The sequence below is a fragment of the Schistocerca gregaria genome, chromosome 9 (assembly GCF_023897955.1).
Source record: "Schistocerca gregaria isolate iqSchGreg1 chromosome 9, iqSchGreg1.2, whole genome shotgun sequence".
NCBI lineage: Eukaryota > Metazoa > Arthropoda > Insecta > Orthoptera > Acrididae > Schistocerca > Schistocerca gregaria.
In genome coordinates this window covers 133,229,507-133,256,272 of record NC_064928.1, presented here as the reverse complement: position 1 = coordinate 133,256,272, position 26,766 = coordinate 133,229,507, and the positions used below count along the sequence as shown (strand labels likewise).

At 41.8% G+C, this 26,766-nt stretch overlaps 1 protein-coding gene across 3 annotated transcripts in view; it reads left to right on the top strand.

The window, feature by feature from the left end:
• LOC126292153 (uncharacterized) overlaps positions 1 to 21,989 on the top strand; it is a 45,348-nt gene extending 23,359 nt beyond the window's left edge. For all 3 annotated transcript variants that reach the window (XM_049985994.1, XM_049985992.1, XM_049985993.1), the window contains one exon: positions 13,958 to 21,989. In XM_049985994.1, the coding sequence (XP_049841951.1) occupies positions 14,057 to 17,998 (3,942 nt within the window). In that variant the 5' untranslated portion in view covers positions 13,958 to 14,056 and the 3' untranslated portion in view covers positions 17,999 to 21,989. The remainder of the gene's footprint in view (positions 1 to 13,957) is intronic.
• The last annotated feature ends 4,777 nt before the right edge of the window (positions 21,990 to 26,766 follow it).

The following is a 26,766-nucleotide window of genomic DNA, read 5'->3' as shown; positions in this document are numbered from 1 at the left end:
TACCATTTGTTAATGTAAGCGCCAGATAAGCCATTGAAAATTTGAAATTCTGAAGCGTTAATAATCAGCATAATCGCCAGAATGTTGAATGCAAGCATGTAAGCGTGCATGCAAAGTGTTGTACAAGGGCCTGTCGTCAGTTTGTGCGTAGGAGTTCCCTGCCTCTTGCATTAACTAGGTCAATGTATGGACAGTTGATGTTGTTTGTGGGTGACGCTGGAGTTCTCGCCCGATGATGTCCCATACATGCTCGATTGGTGATCAGGTAGGTCAAGGCAACATGTCGACTCTCTGTTGAGCATGTTGGATTAGAACTGCGGCATGTGGACGTGCGTTATCCTGTTCGAAAACACACCTGTTAATGAATTGCAGCATGACAGGTCGGAACACCAGCTTGAAATACAAATTTGCAGTCAGAGTCTCTGGGACAGATTAGGGGGTACCCTTGCTGTCATTCGAAATTGGATAGCAAATCACAAACCCAGATGTAAGTCCAGTGCGTCTAGCCTGTAGGCATGTTGTCAGCAGGCCCTCAGCTGGCTCAACCAACACACGGACACCACTGGCACCAAGGCAGAATCAGCTTCCATCAGAAAACACAACAGACTTCCACCCTCCCTGAAATGAACTGTCGCTTGACACACAGAAGTCGCAAATGAAGGTGATTTGCGGTCAGTGGAATGCACGATAGAGGGCGTGTGGCTCAGAGATGTTCTTGATGTAAAAGTTCGTTGTGTCGCTGTTGTGCCAACTGCTGCTCAAATTCCTGCTGCAGATGCACCAGAGCCATACGCCAAACACGGTGGTCTTCCCACTCGATAATGCCACGTGGCCGTCCGGAGCGACAGTACATTCTAGTGGCCACGGCTGCCAGCAGTCATATACAGTGGCTAACATTCCTACCAAGTCTTTCTGGTGTATCGCAGAGGGAACACCCAGCTTCTCATAACCCTATTAGACGACCTCGTTCAAACTCAGTGAGGCGTTGATAAAGGCGTCTTCGTCACCTTAAGGGCATTCTTGACTAGCATCACCTCACCAAGTCCAATCTCAAATTTAACTACCGCCCACAACAGTTACAGTGTTCCTCCGCATAGTGGCTCTCTTAAGCGATTGGCGCGAAATTTGAATTCTTTCAGATGTGGAAACACACCTAGCAACTGCAGTTTATGTCGCAAACTTTTTCGTGTTGTTGCGATTTATCTGTAGACTGGTAAGCAAAACTTAAGAATGTTAAGTATAAAAAAGGAAATGAGCGTATGGCATCGTTGGCCGGGAGGCCCCTATTCGAGGACGTTCGGCCGCCAAGTGCAAGTCTTATTTCATTCGACGCCACATTGGGCGACTTCCGTGCCGCTGATGAGGATGAAATGATGATGACAACAAAACACCCAGTCCACGAGCCGAGAAAATCTCCAACCAGGCCGGGAATCGAACATTACAAAGGGCGAGACATGCTTCTTAGTAGGGAATGTGACCGCCACGGACGGAATTTCATGCTCTGCTACGTCCTCCCACGCTTGTAAGACAGGGAGGTGAGTCACAGACTCTAAGTGCGCGGCAACTTCAGGATCACCGGTGTAATTTTTACGAGATTTCTCAAGATCGTGTAGGCAGTTGCTGGGCTGTCTTTAATATGTCTCGAAAATGCCACATGCAAACAGTTAGAATGTTAAAAATTCTTTAAAAGTTGCGTAGTCGACTCTCTCGATTGTCATAGTTTTTTAACAAATATACACCTCTCTGTGATCAAAAGTATCCGGACACCTGGCTAAAAATGACTTACAAGTTCGTGGCGTCCTCCACCGGTAATGCTAGAATTCAATATGGTGTTGGCCCACCCTTAGATTTCATGACAGCTTCCACTCTCGCAGGCATATGTTCAATCAGGTGCTGGAAGGTTTCTTGGGAATGGCAGCCCATTCTCCACAAAGTGCTGCACTGAGGAGAGGTATCGATGTCAGTCGGTGAGGCCTGGCACGAATTCGGCGTTCGAAAACATCCCAAAAGTGTTCCATAGGATTCAGATCAGGACTCTGTGCAGACCAGTCCATTACAAGGATGTTATTGACGAGTAACCATTCCGCCACAGGTCGTGCAATATGAAAAGGTGCTCGATCGTGTTGAAAGATGCAATCGCCATCCCCGAACTGCTATTCAATTGTGGGAAGCAAGAAGGTGCTTAAAACATCAATGTAGGCCTGTGGTGTGATAATCCCATGTAAAACAACAAGGGGTGCAAGTCCCCTCCATGAAAAACGACCACACCGTAACACCACCGCCTCCGAATTTTACTGTTGGCACTACACACGCTGGCAGATGTTCACCGGGCATTCGCCATACCTACACCCTGCCATCGGATCGCCACATTGTGTACCGTGGTTCGTCACTCCTCACAACGTTTCTTCACTGTTCATTTTGCTCCTTACACCAAGCGAGTAATCGTTTGGCATTTACCAGCGTGATGTGTGGCTTATGAGCAGCCGTGCAAGCATGATATCCAAATTTTCTCACCTCTCGCATAACTGTCATTGTACTTACAGTGGATCTTGATGTAGTTTGGAATTCCTGTGTGCTGTAATGGATAGATGTCTGCCTATTACACATTACGACCGTCTTCAACTGTCGGCAGTCTCTGTCAGTCAACAGACGAGGTCGACCTGTAAACTTTTGTGCTGTACGTGTCCCTTCACATTTCCACTTCACTATTACGTCTGGAACAGTGGGCCTAGGGATGTTTAGGTTTGCGGAAATCTCGCGTACAGACGGGTGACACAAATGACACCCAATCACCTGACCACGTTCGAAGTCCATGAGTTCCAGGCAACGCCCCCATTCTGCTCTCACATGATGTCTAATGCCTACTGAGGTCGGTGATATGGTGTACCTGGCAGTAGGTGGCAGCACAATGCACCTAATATGAGAAACGTATTCTTTGGGGGGTGTCCGTATACTTTTAATCACGTAGTGTATACTGTCAGACAAAAAAGTGAAGCACTTGGAAGGAGAGGAGGAAACGAAATGAAACTTCACTGTTTGAGGGAGTATGTGATGTTTTTGCAGTGGTTACAAAATCAAGCCAAACTTACAAAGAACTTGGCAGTATGAGCCAACTTATCAGCTTGGCATTGCACTCAGTCTGGCCTGGATGCATGCACTAATTCGGTTGTGAGCTGCTATTGTAAAACCGTTGTATTCTCTCATGAGGCAAACTGTTACACAAATGTTGCAGCTGGCCCTCAGTGGCAGTGGGACGTATTTCTGTGTCCACCGAGAGTTACGGGGTAGTTAAAATTCGTACCAGTGAATCAGGAACACAAAATCCGTGCTGAGAGACTTTAAACAAACCAGCAGGGAATTACCAATGTCAACCTCAGTCACTATGCCCTCACGAGGGTGACCTTTCCCAAAGGAATGGGGATCGCAATCAACTTTAGACCATGCTTATGAATTCACTTTTGCAGTTAAATCACTGTCAGAGTCTGTTTCATGACTTTCATAAAGTATTTCTTCGAGCACACGAAAACAATCTAATCTACCTGCCGCATGTGATTACGATTTTTGGACCACTTCAACTGTCTTCATCCCCATATCAAATTTACTATGGAGGTTGAAAATGATAGGATGCTTCCATTTTTAGACGTAATGGTTTATAAAAAGCCAGATGGAACTTTGGGACACAGTGTTCACCGAAAACCGACACATACAGATTGGTATCTGCATCCTAAGAGTTGTCATCCACCACACCAACGTGGTGGCGTCCTTAGGACTTTGATACGGAGAGCATATGCCATTTCCGACGCAGACAGCTTAACCCAAGAACTTGAGCATTTGATGACTGTTTTTAAGGAAAATGGATACACCGAGACGCAGATACGTCGGGCTATGGAGTTTGGACATCTCCGGAGGTGTACAAAGAGGAACATCGATCTGTGGCCTTTCTTCCTTATGCTGGAGGCTTATCGTTTAAGATTGGACGAATTTTAAGGAATTTTAACATTAAGAGTGTGTTCCGTCCACCTTCTAATATCAGGGCGCTGCTCGGCTCTGTGAAGGATTATTTGGGGCTTAGGAAACCCGGAGTGTGCAAAATTTCGTGTCAATGTGGGAAAGCTTACGTTGGCCGTTCTATTCACATAGTGCATGACAGGTGTGTGGAACATCGCCGTCATACGAGGCTACAACAGCCGGAAAAATCGGCGGTAGCAGAACACAATGAGGGACACAAAATGAAATTAGAGGAAACTGTTGTGGTTGCCAACATTTCCGGTTTTTGGAAGTGTCTATAAAGAGGCGATTGAAATTAGGTTGGCTGATAATTTAATCAACAGAGACAATGGGTTTCCTCTTACCAACACATGGAAACCTGTATTATCTCGCATCAAAACTGAACGTTCTTCGGTGCGGCCTAGATTGTGACATATCGTTGCCAGCAGTGTTTCACTAAGGGCGGCGCCACCTCCCTGTTTTGGAAGACAGAAACCGTGATGGGCGGCGCATGCGCCGTGTACTGAACGGTGGCCTATATAGGACGTCGATTTGCAACCTGACGTCAGTTCTCAGCGGGACTCATCAGCAGAAGCAGCATTTTCCTGAAGATGGCGACCAGTTGGATCACCGAAATATCGAGTCAAGTTGATTTTAGGATCCGCCAGCAAACCCGAAGAGACTTTCATACCTGTCGCATCTTTGCCACACTGGTCCACTTGAAAATATGTTACCCAGACCACCATCAGTTACTGTAATAGTCTTCGAAACTGTATAAATAGTAGCAACGTCATTTGTTTGACAGTCTCCTCCAAATTCTGTATCTTGTACGTATTCTCCCCATCAGTCCATCACACTATTACCCAGAATTTCATCTGCCGTGGAACTGTGCCACCGCCACGAAGTCATTCTTATATGTCTAAAAGAAATATTCACGAATGTCAATATTGTCCCCCTAACTGCGATAACCAACCAAAAACTAGTATGTTATACGGATATTACATTCAAGTGTATGCACATTTTCAGTAGTCATCCTACACGTGCACGACAGTGGAAATAATGTATCTTATCACAGTGGCTAACATTTTCGAGATAATTTGTCAAATATTCATTTTTCATTAGAAGAAACATTTCGCAGCCCACAATCAGTAAAACTGGGTGTAACTAGGAACTGAATTCACGACAATCTGTTTGCTTACATGTACAGTGAAGAAGATAACTTGTTGTAATTATGCTTACAAACGACTCTTGTACTGATTTTACGCTTTCTTTCTTCCTTTCTTTTCCTTGTGCCTTCTTCCCGCAACGATGTAGGGTCAGCATGCTTAATCACATTTGGCAAGGTTAATTGAAGGGGTGGCCAGATGACCTTCCTGCCACCACCCCAGGACAGAATTAGTGTATCCCCACTGTCTGTGTCTAGTGTAATCCATGGAATAGCGCGAATGTGAGATGTCTGCGAGCTGTGTAACTGAGGCGGGGCATGGGGACCAGCCCAGTATTCACCTAGTGGGATGTGGAAAACCGCCTAAAAACCACATCCAGGCTGGCCTGCACACTGACCTCCGCCGTTAAGCCGCCGGGCGGATTCGATCCGGGGCCGGCACACCTACCCGAGTCCAGGAAGCAGCGCATTAGGACTCTCGGCTAACCTGGCGGGCTACTGATTTTACACTTTATAATGTAGTAAATGTTACCGTGAGTTGATAACATAGCGTCGTTTGTATCAGAAGAGTAAATCCACACATGGTAAATGGTAACTGAACACAGAACCAACTCTGAAGCCGAGTGCCTCAAGGGCCGTGGGCAAATATTCATACCATGACTCACTTCTTCACTGATATCACAAGCCCACGGAGTTAGAAACATAGAAATGGCATTCATACTTACCAAACTAATCTACACGTATCAATACCAGTGCAATGCATTGTTTGTAGTAAATAAAGTAACAAACAGCGTTAAGACCAGTGGTTCATACATTGGCCAGTCACTTTACTGTGACCACCTGTCAAAAGCCTGGTAACCACCTTATTCCAGTGAAGAGTACTGCGAGACGTTCAGGAAGAGTGTCAATGAGTTTTGGGAGGTACCAACAGGGATTTGGGGCTGTGCTGACTGCAGTGGCCTAGCCAACGGTGCTAGGTTTCTCGGTTGAGGATCCAAACCACAAACAGCATGAATGAGCTGGTCCCACAGATCCTCGATTGGATTTTAACTGGGGGAAATTTGGTGACCAGGAGAGTATGGTAAATCTTATACTGCTAGTCTTCAAACCGTGCACGTACGCTGAGAGCTGAGTGACAGGTGGAATTGTACTGCTGGTAGATGCCATTCAGCTGAGGAAAAATAAAGTGCACATAGGGGTGAACAAGGTCCCTAAGGATAGATGCATGCCTCGTTGATCCATTGTACCTTCCAGAATGACGAGAGCAGTCAGGGAATGCTACAAAAACGTGCGACATACCATAACACATGGCGTGTGTTTGCTTTCAGGCGTTTCACGCCATACATGCCAACGGTCATCCGTCTGATGGAGCATAAAATGTGTTTCATCTGGAAAGGCCACCTGTCGGCACTCAGGGACAGACAGTTGTGATACTGTAGTTGAGGAGACGCTGTTGGTAGCCCCTCAGTTCGTGTGGGTGGTCAGCTGTTCAACAGCTGCATGGCTTTTGCCCTGTAGACATCTCCACAGCCATCATCCACCCCTTTCATCTGAGGTCGATATTACACTATCATATTTCTTTGTCAAAGTTGATATGCCAGATATTTAAGTCAAAGAAATTTGATGGTGTACTAGGAAACTTTGACAAATGTCACCTGTAGTCAAACAAATATGATCAAATCTAGGGCCTCATCAAAGATTTGATCATAAAAGTCGTTTGTCTTCTGTTCACTGCAATGTGAAATGCAACCGCTTGGAGCGCTGGCATCACTACCATGTTTGTAAATATGGCTTGAAAGTTGGCCTGTTCCTTCGACTCTTCTCTATTTTTTTTAATAAACTTGCCTCGAAAAGGGTGGGCTTGAGCAAGGGGCACAGTGCATGCTATTAATTGAATGTTGATGGGAAAGTGAAATATGCTGCAGGCGATTTCATGTCTACAATAACAGCTAAAGCCATCCACCTTTACATCTGGAAACATCCAGGCAACTTTTCAGCAAGCTGGAATAGAGAATAGAAAATAAAAAATTCTTTCTTAGCTGTCCATTCTATTTTGTTTATTCTTGAACTCTAGATGCCACAGGTTAGAAAGCGCTTCATCTGTTTCATACTTTCTGTTAATTTTGTAGTTGTTGGACCACTAATGCCATTAGTGAAATTATTGAAATAAAAGATAGTTCTTATCGCCCATATAGTGTACCAAGCATTTATTTACGTTCACATATTCCCCCTTCAGTGCTTCACACCTTTCTGGAATTATTTTGGTTAATGTGGTTTGTGATATTCGAGTGCTTTATTGTAAACTACAGTAGCTCTCTTTTGTGTCAAGAAATCTCAGTCTCGCAGTTTGCCTGTCTTCTGCACGTATAGCATTTCTCAACAGAGTATTCTATTTTGTAATATGAGAAGCCACTTTACTGAGCAAATACTGAAATACCCTTTCATCCTTTCACACGTATGTTACGTCCTCCACAAGCAGCTCCCGTAACACATTTTGCTGAATGCTTTTACTATCTCGACGTAATGGTGGTGGTGTGTTGGGGCTTATGGGCGCTCAATATCGAGGTCATCAACGCCCTGACACACATTAAAAGGAACGAATGTGGACAGCCCTAAGAAAACTAAAGCACACACGCAAAGAAAGCAGGAAAAGATGGAAAATGCTACATAAGAAAGTAAAACCTAAGGAAAGGGGAAACATAGCAACAAGAGTGTCACAGGAAATTGTTATTGGCTGGCCGCTTACATAAAATATGGGCGAGCTTGTCACACAGCGAGCAAATTAAATTGCTCTTCCTAAAATCTTTGTAAAAACATTTGACATGGCATAGAACTTTAAAACTTTAACCACATTCGTCCGAGTGTTGCCTAAAAGAGATCGCAGGTCCGCTGGCAAGTCGGCCGCGGCCACGCTTCCTTTTTTTCCGCCGCTTTTCTTCCAAACACACGCACAGTGCAATTATGGTACTAGCCACTGCAGCGCATAATAAGAGGTTGTTGTCCGCCATCTTGAAATTTTATGAAAAATATGGCGAAGTGTAATACCCTTTTTAACACCATGTCAAATATCTTTGTCAAACAAATTTGACGAATATTTGATCATATCTTTGATCAAGGTCTGTGGTACACCATAGTTGTCGGGGCGCCAGTTCTTGATAATGCCATTCGGCCTTATGTGGTATACCTTAACTGTGGCATCTTAAAAGCTTAGCCATTTCAGAAATGGTTCCACCTTTGGCCTGAAAGCCAACTATTGTGCCCTTTTGGACATTAGGTAAATCTCTCCATTTCCATATTATGACAACATTTGCACTGTTTTCTGTGTCCCCACAGCACGCTATGTACATGCTTCACTGCAAGTGCTGCCACCTGCTTTCTGTGAGTGGTTAGTGCACATTGACGTCAAACATAGGTGGTGGTGTGGTGTCTTGCCCACTCATTTTTTATTGGGTGCCTAAAGGATATTGCGTTCTCAGAATATTATACAACAATTCAAACAAATAACATTAGCAGTTTTACTTCTAGAAAACAAATTGACAATAAGAAACTTCCTGGCAGATTAAAACTGTGTGCCAGACTGAGACTCGAACTAGGGACCTTTGCCTTTCGCGGGCAAGTGCTCTACCGACTGAGCTACCCAAGCAAGATGCACGACCCGTCCTCACAGCTTTAATTCCGCCAGTACCTCGTCTCCTGCCTTCCAAACTACACAGAAGCTCTCCTGCGAACCTTGCAGAACTAGCACTCCTGGAAGGTAGATGACGAGGTACTGGCGGAATTAAAGATATGAGGACGGGGCGTGCATCATGCTTGGGTAGCTCAGTCAGCTCAGCCGGCACGGTAGCTTAGCATGTTCGGTCAGAGGGTTAGCAGCCCTCTGTAATAAAAAAAACTGAGTAAATGTATCAACAACAAACTTAAACGGATGTCTTACGACGTCCGCCCCTAGCACATCGAACGAACAAAAGCAAACAAAATGAGATTTAAAAAAGAAAAAGAAAACGTGATAGAGCAGTTGCCCACGAAAGGCAAAGGTCCCGAGTTCGAGTCTCGGTCCGGCACACAGTTTTAATCTGCCAGGAAGTTTTATATCAGCGCACACTCCGCTATAGAGTGAGAATTTCATTCTAAATTCACAATACTTTGATATCAGCAAATATTGCTAGCAAGAGGCGACATGAAACCAGTAAAGTTCTTGCTAGACACAAAGTCCAAGTAATCACTTGATATGGATCATGACAATCTGATAGCGTAGCACTAATCCCGTTGCAGACTGGGGCTATCTGAGCGGCCAAGGCTAGCAAGAGCAGCGTTTATATTCACTTCTGCCAGGTGTCGCCCTCAATGTGGTGTGGTCCAATTCCACGCACCATTGGCTGGCGTTTCCTCACCGCCTTCTCTGCTCTTGCATTCCGCATCTTCGTTTCGGCGCTTGGGTCACTCCAGAACAAGTGGCCATGTAAATGTGACTGGACTGCGTATATTTACCAGCATCAATTGAAGGGTTAAAGAGAGAGCTGAGTATGGCGCTATAGGCAGCACTATTCCCATTGCAACTTTATGGCATACTGCGTACAGACTGGCGGTTTATTGTTCTTCAGTTTCATGATCACAACTGCTACCTGCTCCATTGCAAAGGCTGTTTCCACCGTCGGCTCGTTCTAATCCAGCTCCACGGCTCCCCTCAGCCTCAAATGATTGTCATATCGGTGTCAGAATCGTTGTCAGGTAAAGCCGAACAATACAGATACTTTGCTGAGCCCCTTCATCCCACTGCTGTATTGCAGTCTGCTCTTCCGATGGTGGACAGGAATGTTGGACCGCTGATTTCCTGTGTGATCACCTTATAAGCTTGCCCCCATACACTGAACTGCACTTTTCCCTCACAAGTTTTTCGCAGTGTGTCAGTTTTGTTTTCAGACAGCACTGTCTGATACTCTTCTTTAGGTACTCTGCCCCTAATGCAAACTTTGCCTGCCCATGGCACAGCCCCCAGGAATACCATTTTCCACTCATTGGTCATCTAGAAAACAACACAGATATTGCCTTCTGACCCCTTAAAATTGTCATATTTAACTGCAAGACCTTTCAGATATTTGGAATATGAAAATGGTACACTTTTGGTTGGAAAGCTACTAGAAAATTAGTAAGAAAGAGGTTTACCAATATGCATTGCCCATGCATAACCTGAAATTGAGTTTCTGCGGTTATAAAGTCGCCGATGTCTACTAAAATATCGAAGTCCGATTAAATTATGTAAGCACCAAAAAATATTTAATCACTTTCTGTTGGAACGTAACAGTTAATAACAATCAGTGTAAGCGGAAAATTCTGTTAGAAAGGCCAAGAAAACTATGGATGCATCATCCAGCTGTGTAGCCACTGACATCAAAATAAGTTTATTAATTCAATAACCCAATATACTAGCTAATGATAGAAAATGAGAGATGTTGCTATTTCAGCCAACATTGATTCTACTGTAAAATTTGAAATTTTCCCGGTGAACTAACTATTCAAAAAGATTTCAGGCTTGCAGCCGGTTATAGTAAACTTCATTGCATGATATCCGACTTGACAACTGCCAGACATCTTCAGGTGAATCTAATGAGGACTAACGAAGACGTTTTCTTTTTTTTTCTTTATTGTTATTTCAATACCTTTAAAATAAAGGTAGGCCGGCAGTGGCCTGTCTACGCCACTCTTCGGCCACAGTGAACATATACAGGAAACAGAACGGCAGAAAAACATACAAACATGGTGGACAAATACAGGAGACTGACATACTAAAAATAAATGAAGCCATTCACGGGCGCACTGTTTGGATAAAAAACGTTCATCACTGTATACAATGGGGAAGAAAGAGTTTACACACATGAGCGGAGGAGCACAAACGGAGAGACACTGAAGTACTGACTCGAAGACACACACGAGCACTGGTGACGATCTCCGGCGCACAAAGCTGCACTGTTCACGCACAAAGCTGGAGACCTGCCAAAGGGAAGAGGTGAGGGTAGGAGGGACGGTGTTGATACCAGTGTGAGAGGAGAAGGGAGGGGGAAGGGAGAGGGATTCTTAATAATTTTCATATGAAAGTGGTTTTTCGTCCACCTTCTAAGATTTCGGATTTGCTGGGATCGGTGAAGGATGAATTGTTACTGCGGAAGGTGGGAATTTACAAAATACCGTGTCAATGTGGTATGGACTATATAGGACAGACAATGCATACAGTGGAAGAGCGTTGTACAGAACATCAACGTTGCACTCGCCTACTGCAAACCCAGTAAGTCTGCAGGTGTGGAACATTGTATTTCTAACGGACATTCAATGGAGAATGACAAAACTTCGATTTTGGCCACAGCAACAAGTTTTTGGGACTCCGTTATCAAAGAATCCGTCTAATGAACTGTGACAGTGGTTACCAATTGAATAACGCATGGAATCCCGTCATCTCCGGAATTTGCTAGAGACGAAGACGCCAGAAGACTTCGTAGCTGCGGCCAGCGACAATACTGATGGCAGCTCAGTATTGCATTTCCACCAGCGAGGGCGCTGTCGCCGGTCGTGGTGGGACTTCTGGGTCCACAAATGCAATGCATGCGCGGCAGTACTATCAATGCAGTATATAAGATGGAGCAGAGAACTTCTTCGCGTCCGCCTCAATAGCTAAATGTCAGCAGCCGTCCTCAGGGGCCCGGGGGTCGACTTCCGGCTGGGTCAGGGATTTTCTCTGTTCAGGGACTGGGTGTTGTGTTGTCTTCATCATCATTTCTTTCCCCACAGGCGCGCAGGTCGCCCAATGTGGCGTCGAATGTAATAAGACCTGCACCAAGGAGGCCGGACCATCCCCATTGGGGGCCTCCCGGCCATTGATGCTAAACGCTCATTTCCATTTTCGCCATGCGCTTCGCCTCACCTATCACATCTGCCTCCCCTCCCCCATGCGGATCCTCTACGACTTAATTCCGTTCCCAGACCTCTTCCTTTTCCTCTTCCTCCCGCAAACTTGATCCCCCTCACCCGCTTGTCTCTCCCATCCTTTCCCATTCCCGTCTGCTGCCGCGTCTGTACTCCCACATCACACGCACCCTCCATCTCTCCACACTCCATACCCTTGCCCAAGGTGGCTTCCGCCAACCCCCCCCCCCCTCCCTGATGATGCCCTCATCCATCTACCCCTCCTACCAACTTTGATCCTCCTCTTCCTCCCATCTGTTTTTCCTCCAGGGTCCCCTCTTTCCCTTCTCTGCCTCCTCTATTCCTCCCTCCCTCCCCTCCTCCCCTGGGCTTCCACGCACCCCTTACCCTCTCCCCTCCCCCTCCCTTCTCCTCTCCCACTGGCATCAACACCCTCCCTCCTACCCTCACCTCTTTCCTTTGGCAGGTCTCCTGCTTTGTGTGTGAGCAGTGCATCTTTGTGCACCGGACATCGTCACCATTGCTCATGTGTGTCTTTCTGTCAGTGCTTAAGTGTCTCTCCTTTTGTGCTCCTACATTCACGTGTGTAAACTAATTCTACCCTGTTGTGTACAGTGATGAACATTTTTTATCCAAACAGTGCGCCCGTGAACGGCTTCATTTATTTTTACTATGTCTGTCTCCTGTATTTGTCCACCATGTTTGTTTGTTTTCTGCCTTTCTGTTTCCTGTATGTGTTCACTGTGGCTGAAGAGCGGCGTAGATGGGCCGCTGCCGGCCTACCTTTATTGTAAAGGTATTAAAATAACAATAAAGGCCGGCTAGAGTGGCCGTGCAGTTGTAGGCACTACAGTTTGTAACCGAGCGACCGCTCCGGTTGCAGGTTCGAATCCTGCCTCGGGCATGGCTGTGTGTGATGTCCTTAGGTTAGTTAGGTTTAACAAGTTCTAAGTTCTAGGCGACTGATGACCTCAAAAGTGAAGTCGCATAGTGCTCAGAGCCATAACAATAAAGAAAAAAGAAACGAAAGCGTCTTCGTCAGTCCCCGTTCGGCTCACCTGTAGATGGCTGGCTGTTGTCCAGCCGAAATATCGTGCAATGAAGTTTATGATGACTGGCTGCAAGCCCAAAATCTTTTTGAACAATTGATTCTACTGCCTTACGAACTACAGATTCACGAGGAACTTTTCTGGTCAATTACTTACAGTTTTTTGGTTATTTCTGTCGTTTTAGTATCAAATTATTATTATAGTTATTAATATTACTATTTTGGTAATGATGCAAAAATAAAGATATGGGGGAGGGAGAATTGCGCTATTCATGCATATACAAAGTGATAAAGGAGAAAATACCTCTATTTTAGTAAATTTTGGCGGGGCTTAATGCGTTCTAAGGAAGTAAATGAAATATATGGGACAGATTCGCATATGTTTTAGGACTTTTTATGGTAGATAAGTGGACTTGCATATTTGGAAATAGTGATGATGGTTTAATGTCAGACTGTAGAACACTGTAAATAGTTGGGCATGCCTATACGTACATTTGGAAAGGCAATGGCATCCATGTCCAACTATGCATTACTTAATAAATAGGCTGGTCCTAGGGTTTATGGCTGCTTCAGCAATAAATTTCAGTTTCCATAGGAGGTAGGAATCACACATTTTCTCACTGAATACGTTGTGTCCACGTTAATGAGTCACTCCACAGGGAACTAGATTCTCAATTGCTCACCAAAAACCTAAGGAGAAAGCCCAATCTTATATTAGACAATAAGAATTTTGAATGGTTTAAAATCAACATTAATTCCATCGCTTTGTTGACTGTAAAGTATTAATAATTTCAGGCAACATATTTATAACTGTTAACATCTATTTCTTTCATGTCTCCTAGGTCTGCATCAGCAAAATGATGTCCATTTCATCGTGATTGAAGCAGAAATTATACAAGAAACGAATCTACTCTTACTGACTAATTGCTGCCCCATTAAAGATGTCCTGTCAAAGCAATGGTGATCATGAGATGCAGAGGACACTCAGCAGTCACTCTGGAATTCGCAAGTCACTTACGGACTCCGAGCATCAGTTCCAAATTCGAGGCCCTCGGATACAGACCATTCCAAGGGCTAAAGCTCATGCTATGCTTGCTTACACACTTCCTGTAGGGCAGGGCACATCTTTCTCAGTCATTCATACACAGACAGAAGCTGTCCAACCAATTTACACCCTTGCCAAGATGAGTGAAGACAATCACTTCAGTCACAAATCTACCTCAGCTCCAGATAAGCTGCTGGTTGCAGAAAACAGATCTACAGAAATCGTGCATCCAGACCATCCACCAGTTGCTGACTTCCAACCGCAGCCAGGGTACAATTTGTCTGATATCTATGGACAACATATTCTCACTCACGGTCCTATCCCACCTCTAAGACAGATCATGATTCGTGGTCCTCAGTCTACAGTTGCACATACCCCTCCAACTTTTGCTGTCATGGGACATGGCCCCAGGGTGTCTAACATACTCCGGCAAACAAAGTATCCTACAGAAGTTAATTCAGTAGGTCACATTCGGCAATTACACGCTGAGATCCCAGCACGAAATCCAACAGGCGCTCCAGGGCGAGGAGGCGCACAAGCAGGAGGACATCCTGTGCAGTATGTGGTAAACCCTAGCGGCATCAGTGAGCAGCAGCATGCAGTGGCACCAGTGTCAAAACATCAAGTGTATACTCAGGGTCCAGTAGGAAATATAGCAAGAGCTCAAGGGCATGACGCCAGACAGCTGCTTGGACCTCCTGTGCAGTATGTGAGAACTCCCTGTGGTATTAATGTTCAGCAGCAAGTTGACGTATCAGCCACTAAATATGGAGCACATATTATCACACCTCATGGCATAATACCCACTGAAGCCCAGATTCCTCTGACACCAGCAAATGGAACTGAACCTATACAGCAGAATGAACTGAAGATGAACACACCAGGAGTTAGTCCACTGCAGCAGCAACAAACTGGCTATGTAGTGCAGCAGACTTACAATCCACCTACTGAACATGATATTGCATTGAAGACAGGAGTAAACTGTAACGTTGCACAGCCTTCAAGAGCTTTCTCTGGAGAGGACCGGGTTCAACCAGCTATTTGTGTACTGTATAAAGCAGCCCAAGCAGACCACAACCCGATTGAAGAACCTGAAAGAAGGCTTCCCAAACAGGATTTAGCTGTACCTATTAGCAGACAGACGTCAGTGGCACCAAGAATTGCACCAGACGTCATTCCTGTTACACAAGTCCCAAAAGTCGTTCATCCAGTCGGTAATGTGGCTGGCAGAGATCAAGTAAATTATCCCACCTGCGCTAATTTCCCACTACAGGAGCTAACAAACACCCTTAGTTACAATATTACAGCAAGTAGCCAAAAGCCGTCCACAGTAGAAGATACACCTGAGGTGACGTCAGAGGGGGACAATTTCAGCTTAGCTAATACACTTCGAGCACAAGCACAAGAAATAATTAAACCGCGTGCCTCAGATCCAAAATACCGTAGTACACCGAGAAAAGCTACCAAACCTATATTTTCGGATCGGGAACCAAGAGATGATACCGAAATGCAGCTATTGGAGCATGAAATGAAATGTGTTGTGAATGTATTTAGAAATGAAGGAAAAGGTGATACCAATCCTGAGCATACTTTGCAACCACAAGACCAGGCAGGAGATGTTTCTGTGCTGACTTATATCTCCAAAGTTCCTGAACGAGAGCAAGACAATGTGCAGACGGTTACTGCCCAACAACAGGCACTTCATCCAGTCTGTAAGTCGAGTGACAAACTTGAGGAAGTACCTTCCCAGCAGAAGCTCGACTCAGCCACAGGAAACCAGATGTCACTGCCAGATGCTAGTGCTGCAGCCTTCCATTCCTCTACATCTAAACCTCAGTGGGACACTGTTGGTCCTACAGTTCATTCCTACATATTTAATGCCAGAAATAACTGTTACATATCCAGAGAGGAAGTATACCAAACCATTCATCACACGACTATAAACACATCCAACTTACACTCTGAGAATGAGATACCGAGCTCTATCATAATTATCAATCCATTTGATGCAAATACTTCTGACACACCAAACATGCACAATGAGACGTCATTTGTAAGACAAATGGAATCTGGTGATTCATTCGTGAAAAATAATTCTTCCAAAGCAGTAAGCAGACAGCTTGGAGTATCCCAGGCAGCTGGCACCCCAGGTAACATGCACAGAGAAAATCGTTCCAATATTGGATTCACATTGCCACACGAAAGACAAAAGTTATCACGGTCCAGAGAGAGCCCAAAAGTGATGTCTAGTTGGATGACTAACACTGATCTAGAGAGCACACGTAAAACTGTTAATCAGCAACATAAAATCACTGAGTCAAGAGCAGGAAGCCAGAAACGCCATTATGTTCGTGGTGAGTTGTCTACGCCAGCAGCCAAAAAACGGGTTATGTTTCGCCTAGGAACTGAACTGCAGTGTGCATCATCATCGACAACATTTTTGCCACAAGATATCGACTCTAACACTCTAAGCGTCAATCGACAGGCAACTGATAATACATTGGGATCAGGAGCATTCGCTGTCACTACTGGAAATATCTTACACTACTCTGATGAGGATATAGTGGAACTTGAGTCTATAAATGGCGCTGGAATGGTTGCAGACAGGCACCCCTTGAAGAAGGAAAAGGAAAGAGAAATAACAACTGATGAGAGACAGGAAACAGTATTAGATGTAGGCATTTCTGTGGTCCAGAAGCGTCAATATGAACATGAGCGAGATGATCAAGGCAAGAAAAATGCTATTGTGCTAGAGAGCGAGAATGCTACAGAGGAATACTCCAATGCAATGATGGCATTTTCCCAGCAGTTGGACGAGGAAATTAGTGACTATGAGGAAGCTAAAGACAATGTTGATGATGTTAGTACCGATAGTGAGGAAACTTCTGCTTCACATGATGATGACTGCAATATGGAACTGGACGAAACTGAAACACAGACAGCTGAAGATGAGGAGGAAGACGACTCTGATGACTTTGATGAACCCCCTGTTACAGCCTTCCCAGAACACCAACAGGTAACAGAGGAGCAGAAGGTTGATATCCCACCAGATGTTCCTCAGGAAGACGAGGAAGAGTCCGTAAGTGATGAGTACGAAACTGATGTTGACACAGATACTGATTCAGGTTTATCTATAGATAAAGGAATGGGAATTGGCCCCTCCTGCGTTGCAAAATGTACAAGTATATTAAAGCAAGTAACACATATGTTGAAGGTAATTACGGAAAACATTACTGCATTTCGGGATGAACCGCCAGATGACTCATCTGTAGTCCAGGCACAAATGTTGGAAGACATCCTTGTTGAACATGAGCTAGTAGTTGAATCTCAATATGCGGAATGGACTAGCACATCTAATGTTCATGCAAGTGGAAGTATGGGAAAAGAACATGAAGTCGCCGCCACAGTGGGAGATGTCCCTAACAAAACTTCCAATGTATCCCCTGTAGCCTTCGAACCTCAGACGAAGATCTGTCAGGACACAATGACTGAAAATAGTGGTCTGTTCCAGGTACCTGCTATCAACGTTGAAGATGAAAGTGATACACTGTATGAACAGAGGGAAAATGAGTGCGAACCAATAGAAGGAGAAGACAGTTCTGGGACTGAAATGGGGTCTCATCATGCACAAGACAAGAATATGGACAATGACATAGACTGCAATGTGACTACTGATAATGAAGCAACTCAAGGCAACATTACATCCACTGTAGAAGATATAATTACAGAGTGTAATGAGGCGCAACTGAGAATAGAAAATGAGAGAAATAGTCCATCTGATGACACTGATCACAACTACAGCGGATCATCTGACATTTCAGATGATTTCTTCTTTTAATTTCAATCAGCAAGGAACTTACTGATGAGAAAGGAACAATTTGAGATGTTAGGTATCTGAACACAACAATTAAGTTTCAAAAAATATACAAGTAATGGAGACCAATTAATAACACAAAATAACATTTGCAGTATTTGCACTTACCATCCAAATTATACAACTGATTAGATTGAAACTTGAACATAATTCATTCAGAGATGGTTATATATTTAATCTGATGAAAATGAATTTATCATTTTATTTGAAATACCTAAGTGATGATCATTAATGTCATATTTCAGCCAAAATGTAACTATGCAGGCTAGTGATAAGATTGTTCCTTTTTTTCTAATGTTAGAAACTATTCATACTGGAAAGTGTTAAAACCTAGTCAGATTCATTGTGAAAGCTGCACTGTCATTGAACTTCAATACTATATTTTATATATAATGTGAAGAACAAGACTTGTGGGAAAATCAATATGGAGAGTCCTTTGGGGGGATGTGTAGTTCAATTCAACCACTTTGATAATTGTATCAGTGACTATACAAGTAAATTTTAAAATAATGTAATGAAATTTCATAATTATTAGTTAGTAAGAATGTGACACACATATGAAATGTCCCTTTTTTCTGTGCTGATTACTTCACCAATACTTAAGGTTTCAGTGTTAACGAAAATTGTATTTTAAAGCAACATCATAACTTTAACGATTTAAATGGCGTCTAGAATAGACAAGTACGTCCAGCTTTAAAAACAGACCTTCAGCTCTTGGTTTAGTTGAATTTGGCCACTTGAAATCTCTTTTATGTCTCTGTCTGTCTCTCTCTCTCTTACGTCCACCCACACACACACTCATAACCACATTCACAGGCACACACATACACACACTCGCAAAGTGAGTTTTGTGTATAATTAATGTACATTTGATTTGCATTTGTACATAATCTACAAAGTACTGATGGACAGTTGAATCGATTCATATACTTTTATATATTATATGCTTGTAATTATATAGGATATTTCAAAAATAATATGTGCATTATTGTATTTATTAACAGCACATGAAAGAATATATCATATACTTGTAGTTATATAGGATATTTCAGAAATAATATGTGTTTTATTGGATTTACTGACAGCACATGAAAGAATTAAATTTCTGTTATTGGGGCATCCACAACTGTTATGTAAATTGTTCATAAGTGAAACTTTTGTTACAGCTGGACAAAATTTTTATTGCTGATGTCATACACAACCTGGTTTCAGCGACTTGGCTCCACCTTCCATTGCAATTGTAAATTAAAAATGAAACCATATCAATGAACAGTAAGCCCCAAGAAAAAGCTACCAGTAGTTTGAAAACAAACAAGGTCAAAAAATATATATAGACAGCAATGAACAGACCTACAATCCATACAAGGTGTACAAGTCCAAGTTAATTTAAAAGACATCTCATCTGCCATGCATGGCTTATCAGAGGTAGTATGGAAAAGTGACCATGCTAAAATCATCTTTCAAATGTGGCTGACATAAGTCAACCATATGTTGCAAGTGCCAGCAAGGACCTAGAGTGGATGGTCAACTGATGCCTGTCATTGATAGGCAGCTGTCTGCTGCTTATACGTTTTTTTACCTTATTTTCTTTAGTATTACTGGTACCTTTTTCATGGATCATACTGTTCAGACATACGGTTTCATTTTTTATTTCCAGTTGCATCTGAAGATGGGACCGAGACCCAGAAACCAGGTTGTTTAAGACTTTAATAATAACACATAGCGATATAATTTATTAAATTAATGCAGAAATCAGGTACCTTATATATTAATATTTTGTAATGTACGAGGAGGAATTTCTGTCTTGTATACTCATCAGTCTTTTTTCTGTGCAGAATGTCAGTTTCTGTAAACCACAGTTTGTCTGCAGTGTATCTTAATAACTAAATCATGTAGAACACAGGAATTCAAGGCATGTGACTGATAGTTTAATAACAGTCACCAATTAGCATCACAATTACTGGAAAAACACACACCAATTCAATTGCTTCACTATATTTACATATAGAAGTGATTAAGTTAAGAAAAGTTTGACAGTCAAATAAGTAAATGTATTCTCTGTAGTTCCTCATTGTTTATGTTTTAAGTTCTGATTCACTGACTGATAATTTAGACTATTAATGTACCACTGAAATGATAGAGCTTACATATCAAATGTTTTAATAGATTATTTCCTGTTAGAAATGTCTCCACTTGCAGTTACATATGATACACATCAATCTGTAATCACACAAATGTGTACAGAAACTAATGTATTTGAATAAATAAGTTTCTTATAGTAAAGAAATATGGGATTGAAGGAGAAAAATTTGAGCCACTCCAGGCAATGACAACAAACCTTATTGACATTCCAAGTGGTTCTAAGGTAAACAGAGGTTGACTGGTTTATACAGGTATGTAATTGGGGGGGAGTATGTCAATGTTGATTTTCTCCTCAGTATGCTGTCAATTACATAGCGATTTTGTGTTGGTGTATAGGTAATTTTCATCGTAAAGATATTTCATTTTATGCCACATCCTTTCTTTTATTTGCCCCTTCCCTGCACTTTCTTGCTGTCATAGTCAATTTACTTCTGTTCTGAATGGCATCGTTTTGCTTTTCTATAGCCTACACAGGAACCTTGACTTCCTAGTTTATCTCCTTCTTTTTTTCTTCTCCACTTTCTTGTTTAGTTTTATTCTATATAGCACGCCCTCCTTCAGTCTTACTTTGTGTTCGTTATGTTCTTTATGTTTACTCATTACAATTTCTTTGAAACTTTCTTTTTCACTTTTTTATTAACTTATAAATATGTTTTGTACAGTAAAACCTGTATTTTTTAACCGTGTGAAATTGATCCCTTCTGGCGTATTTTTTACTCACTTTGCATGCAGGTTATGAATGATACACTATAGCCACTCATATATTTCGATGTATTTTTTTTTTCTAAATGCATAAATAATGCTTGCTTGATCTATTACCAAATCATTGTGAAAAGTTTTTTGTAATTATATGAACTTAATCGTGTATAGTTTTTAGATGAAAACCATTAGCAAAGAATATGACATATTTACGAGACAAAATATAGTTTTATCATTTTACTCTGTTAATTACCTGCATTGTTTCATATTACAGTTTTACATAATCTATGTATAGATGTGTTACAAACGTTTTTACTCTCTTGAGTCGCATAAGCTGTTCATCTCAATTATTTTCAATACTTTTGAGTTTATCGAAAGCAGTTTTCTGACAAATGATAATTGGCAAATGTGTAAGTACATTTCATTATGATCAATGTTCGTAACTTTTTATTTACTTAGTTATTTAGGCAAATATATTTTCTTTTGATGTTCTATACAGTTCCATAAGTGAAAGGGAAGTTACTAAATGTGATTGCGAAGAATTCTGGTGTATTGTTATGTGCTATTAACTAGTGTTTGCAGACAAGAAAAGGTTAAACTACACTATCTGACAGACCAGATTATCTTATATAGCACACTCCTCAGTCCTCCTTTTGAAAATTTTGCTGACTTCTGATTGTACTTTTACTTGAAAGAACATTTTTTGGCTACCTACAATGCTCCTAATAATATACAGTTAAATGCAGGTGACTTGTTAGATATACATTGAGGTGTTGAAACATCAGACTCAATTTGTTGTTCTGTAGCATTTGTTTGTAATACTTCACTGAACATTCCATATAGATTTAATTGTTGTTCTGTAACAGTTACTTGTAATCTTTTACTGAAATTTTGGTATAGGGCTTTTATCTGTAACACTTCACTGAAGTTTTGATATATAGTTTTTGTGAATGATTATGTTGTTCTGTATACAAATAAACTTTTTTATTGATATAAGGCAATACACTTTATGAAACAGTAACAAATGTTTATCCTAAAGGGAATCTTATAATCTTGAATGTAACATACTCCACTTTGTATATCAGTTTAAATGAAATAAACTTTAATTCAATAAATTAAACTTTATTTGTACACCACTTTCTTTGTCTGCCTTTGCTTATACTTTTTCCCCATTGGTATATCCGGACACAACTGTTTCACTGATGTGAAATGAAAACAAAAACTGTAATGACTGAACTTTTCTGTCTCAATAAAAACTATTGAGAATATGTAACATAAATCTGTAAATTATTCTTCATATTTTCAGCTAAGAATGAGTTGGAATTAAAACAATGAAACAAGCATTTAATCTTTTCCTTTTGAAGTATTTAACAGGTAATAGCATTTCCAGAATAGCAATATTTTGCAGTTAGGTAGATAACTGGAAAGAAAAAAGAGTCATATAAATGAAATGAAAGTTAAGTACAATAAGTACTATATCTAAATGAAAATACAATTTATATCAATCAGATGATATAAATAAAACACGGATTGTTGACCACAATGAACTCACTCATTTATTGCTTGCATATTGAGTAGTAATACACAAATCATTATATAATAAGCAATTGATGCTGACTTCAGATCTATGTAGTTACGTGCAATGAGTCTCATACAGTAACCATCCATAAAGGTACATTGAACCTATTTAGGCAAAGCCCCATGACTGGAGGAAGGTTTTTCAAATACTATAGGATATATATTGCTGCTGAAATGTCAAGCATTAAGACGCAGGATCAGTCAGAATAGACAACAGACATAAAACAGTATTTCTAAATTTATCAGTAGGAGACATAAAACCTGAAAATGAGTCTGTGATCATAATTTGGCACTTTATTTTACAGGTCCATCTTAATGACACAAATTTTTACACTTCACTATTACTGGTTTTAGCTACTGCCATATTCAGAACTCTTACAAACAAAAACAGTATGTAACCAACTAAGTTCAGTTTGGTAATGCTAAATCTGTAAAAGACCTGGTGCAACACAAGAAAGATAAAAAGTCTTCACATGTTTAACAGCCATGTAACCTTACATATCATAAAATATTCTGATAAAGTATCAATGTCAAACTAAACATAGCAAGTGGTGGTGATTATCAGAATGTTTCTGGTATTTATACAAAAAACTTAGTCCAGCACTGGGCTTTATAGTCAAAATCGCAAATTTAATGGTTCAAATACAGTATGCACAGTCATTAATTCGTTTCATTGGAAATGAGCTGTGACCTAGTAGTCAAGGGAAGGGAGGATTCGGTTATGATTGTGGATGGGGCCATAATCAGTTACTATTGGTTGCCTTTTACAGTTACACACAATTTCTTTTAAACCAGTGATTACAGACTCAACAATAAATAAAAGAATACCACACATCATTAATGAAGGAAGGAATAAACAGCTGTGTAAATAATAGTGTTTTCAGTGAGTTACAATTTAGCAAAACACCATTACATACAGATACAACAGATAATGTTTTGAAAGCAAGCCACTGTGATCTGGGCAGAAGGCCTTACACTCCAGAAATGGCAATAAATTAAGAATTGTTTAAAACTTGCTGCAACTTACAAATTACGGATATTGAAATATTAAAGGCAAGTCACCATAAACACAGCAGACGGCATCAGACGCCAGGAATGGGAGTAAATAAGATTTTAAATGCTTACTGCGTAAATACAAATACCAAATTAGAATTTTAAGGCAAGCAGCCACAATCACAGCTGAAGGCCTTACAAGCCAAGAATGGCAATAAATTAAGAATTGTTTAAGAACTCACTGCAATTTACAACTTACAGGTATTAAAATGTTAAGGTAAGTCGCCACAAACACAGCAGAAGGCGTCAGACGCTAGGAATGGCTCTAAATGTTTTTAAGGCTTACTGCTAAAATACATATACCAAATTAAAATTTTAAGGCAAATAACCACAATCACAGCTGAAGGTCTTACACGCCAGGAAGAGAAATAATATAAAAATTTTGAAACCTGCTGTAAAACAGCAAATGCAATAGCAAAAGTTAATTAGAAAAACAAGCAACTCATCCAGAGGGTGCTCCAGGAATCGACCTCTGAAAAGGTCCAGCAACCAAAACTTTCATGAGTGATGAGATATGCAGCCAAGAGTTGCTTTCAGTTCAGAAGATGGTAACTCAGACTAGTGGCAATCTATCGAATGAAAATGGTAATCTTGCTGAAGCTACCTGACGTCCGATAAACCAAATGCAACATTGGAACAATAGGCCAAAGCTGGAATCGGCGGTCTGCACTAAGTCCAGAATACTGTGTTTAGAACACCCGGAACGAGAAAGGAATCATTACCACCAGAGTAGAAGAATCACGAACCGGCCTACAATCAAGAAAGCTGTCAAAACTACACACCTTACCGGACAGCAGTGGCAAGGCGAGGAAATGCACACTGCCGTTACATATACTATTTCCCAGGGCAGGTAACTGGGGCTTTAGTGGCCACCAGGCAAGAAAAATTACCGCTGGTTGAACTTAACAAATTGTAACAAGTGAATGCAGTAAATAGCAATAAGAAGTCGAGGACAGCTAATCAGATCCGTCTTCCTCAAGCACTCGCTGGTCTTCGCCTCGTCGACACTACGAGCAGTAACACCAACCCAAGTCTGGAGAATCGCGAGATATCACAATGGTGGAGGTTTCTCTACTTGGCAGATGCTCTATCCATATGAATCACTGAGGGCACAGAGGATAGTGGGACTGGGGGACCTACCCCTGCACGCTCCCCGTGAGACCCAAATTCCCAACTTAACGTTCACACTCCACATTCGTAGTGCCCTTGCCCACACATTACTTGTGGCAGACAATCTTACCGAGTCCCATAAGAGTTTAGGCAACGGCCTTGCCGCAGTGGATACAGCGAAGTTAAGCGCTGTCAGGCATGGCCGGCATGTGGATGGGTGACCATCCGGGCCGCCATGTGCTGTTGCCATTTTTCGGGGTGCACTCAGCCTCATGATGTCAATTGAGGAGCTACTCGACCGAATAGTAGCGGCTCCGGTCAAAGAAAACCATCGTAACGACCGGGAGAGCGGTGTGCTGACCACATGCCTCTCCTGTCAGCATCCTCACCTGAGGATGACACGGCGGTCGGATGGTCCCGATGGGCCACTTGTGGCCTGAAGACGAAGTGCTTTTTTCCCATAAGAGTTTGGGCAATATATGTGCATCTGCACTGAAGAAGATCAGTGGTTGGCTAGCCTTAACTATATGAAGATGGTATCTGTTCTTTTGCACATAAAAATCCTGTGTGATTCTGTCTGAAAATGCACCGTTGTACGACATAGCAACAAATTTCTTGGCATTTTGTTTTATTGTCTCCTTCTTTTCACATGTTTTTGTCTTTAGTTTATTAGAAAGGTTCATTACACCACAGTGCTTACTTCTGTTTGTCTCAGCTACTTGTCTAATCATATTTAATTCTATCACCTTGTCGTTAAGGATGAGTGGTAGTTTTAGCAATATTTTGATCATGGCTCTGAAGTATGCCCATTTATGCTTCTTAGGATTTCACATTTATTATACTAATCTTACGCCTTCCATCCTTTTTAGTTAACCTAAGAGTATTGGGGCTATGTTCATATGGGTTCAGTTTGTTAGTGCAGGTTGCTTACATCAGGGACAGGTGTGCACTCAGGGGCAAACCTATTGTTCTCCTTTGATTGACAGGTACTTAACCTATTGTTATTCACTGATTCACAGGTCCATAGCCTATTGTTCTGTCAAGTGGTTTCCCATGTAACCCCCATTTCCTTTTGCTTGACAGGCACTTAAACTATTGTTCCCCCCACCCCTCCCCACCTCACTCCTACATGTACACTTTCAGTTCCGCAGCTCGTGGTCATGTGGTAGCATTCTCGCTTCCCACGCTCGGGTTCCCGGGTTCAATTCCCGGCGGGGTCAGGGATTTTCTCTGCCTCGTGATGACTGGGTGCTGTGTGCTGTCCTTAGGTTAGTTAGGTTTAAGTAGTTCTAAGTTCTAGTGGACACAGATGTTAAGTCCCATAATGCTCAGAGCCATTTGAACCATTTGAACACTTTCAGGTCTGAGTTATTGGAATAGGCCCCCTCTCACTTTATCAATTTGATTACTTAATTAAATTGATCAATTACTTAACCTCTATGGTGGGAAAGTACCCCACCCCCCACCAGGCTCATGTCGTGGGAAGTTCACATTCCATTAGAACAATTCAACGTCTACTAACCTCAGATAATGGTGGGAAAAAGGGCTTCTCACCTAACCTAAATCATCTGACTGCCACATCTTCCTAGGAATTGGTGGGAAAAAGCCTCAGTTGATAAATCATGTGGAGGGTATTCGATTGTAGTGTATGGAATATTGTTTAAACAATTTAGGCATTGTGTGGAATATTGTTTATTTAAGGAATTTAGGGGATTCAAGGCATTGTATAGAATATATGGAGGAAGAATCTCACAACAGGAAATTCAAGGGTGTATTGTTGTTTTATAAAAAAATGATAGAGACTGGGACACTCAGATATTTAGGATGGGTGGTAGAGACAGAGCAACGAGTGACATTATGCTGAGTGCACTATCCGAAAATTACCTCGAGCAATTAAACAGAGAACCAACTCGTGGAAATAACATCTTGGACCTACTGATAACAAACAGACCCGAACTTTTCGACTCTGTAAGTGCAGAACAGGGAATCAGTGATCATAAGGTCGTTGCAGCATCCCTGAATATGGAAGTAAATAGGAATATAAAAAAAGAGAGGAAGGTTTATCTGTTTAGCAAGAGTAATAGAATGCAGATTTCAGACTACCTAACAGATCAAAAAGAAAATTTCTTCTCCGACACTTACAATGTTGA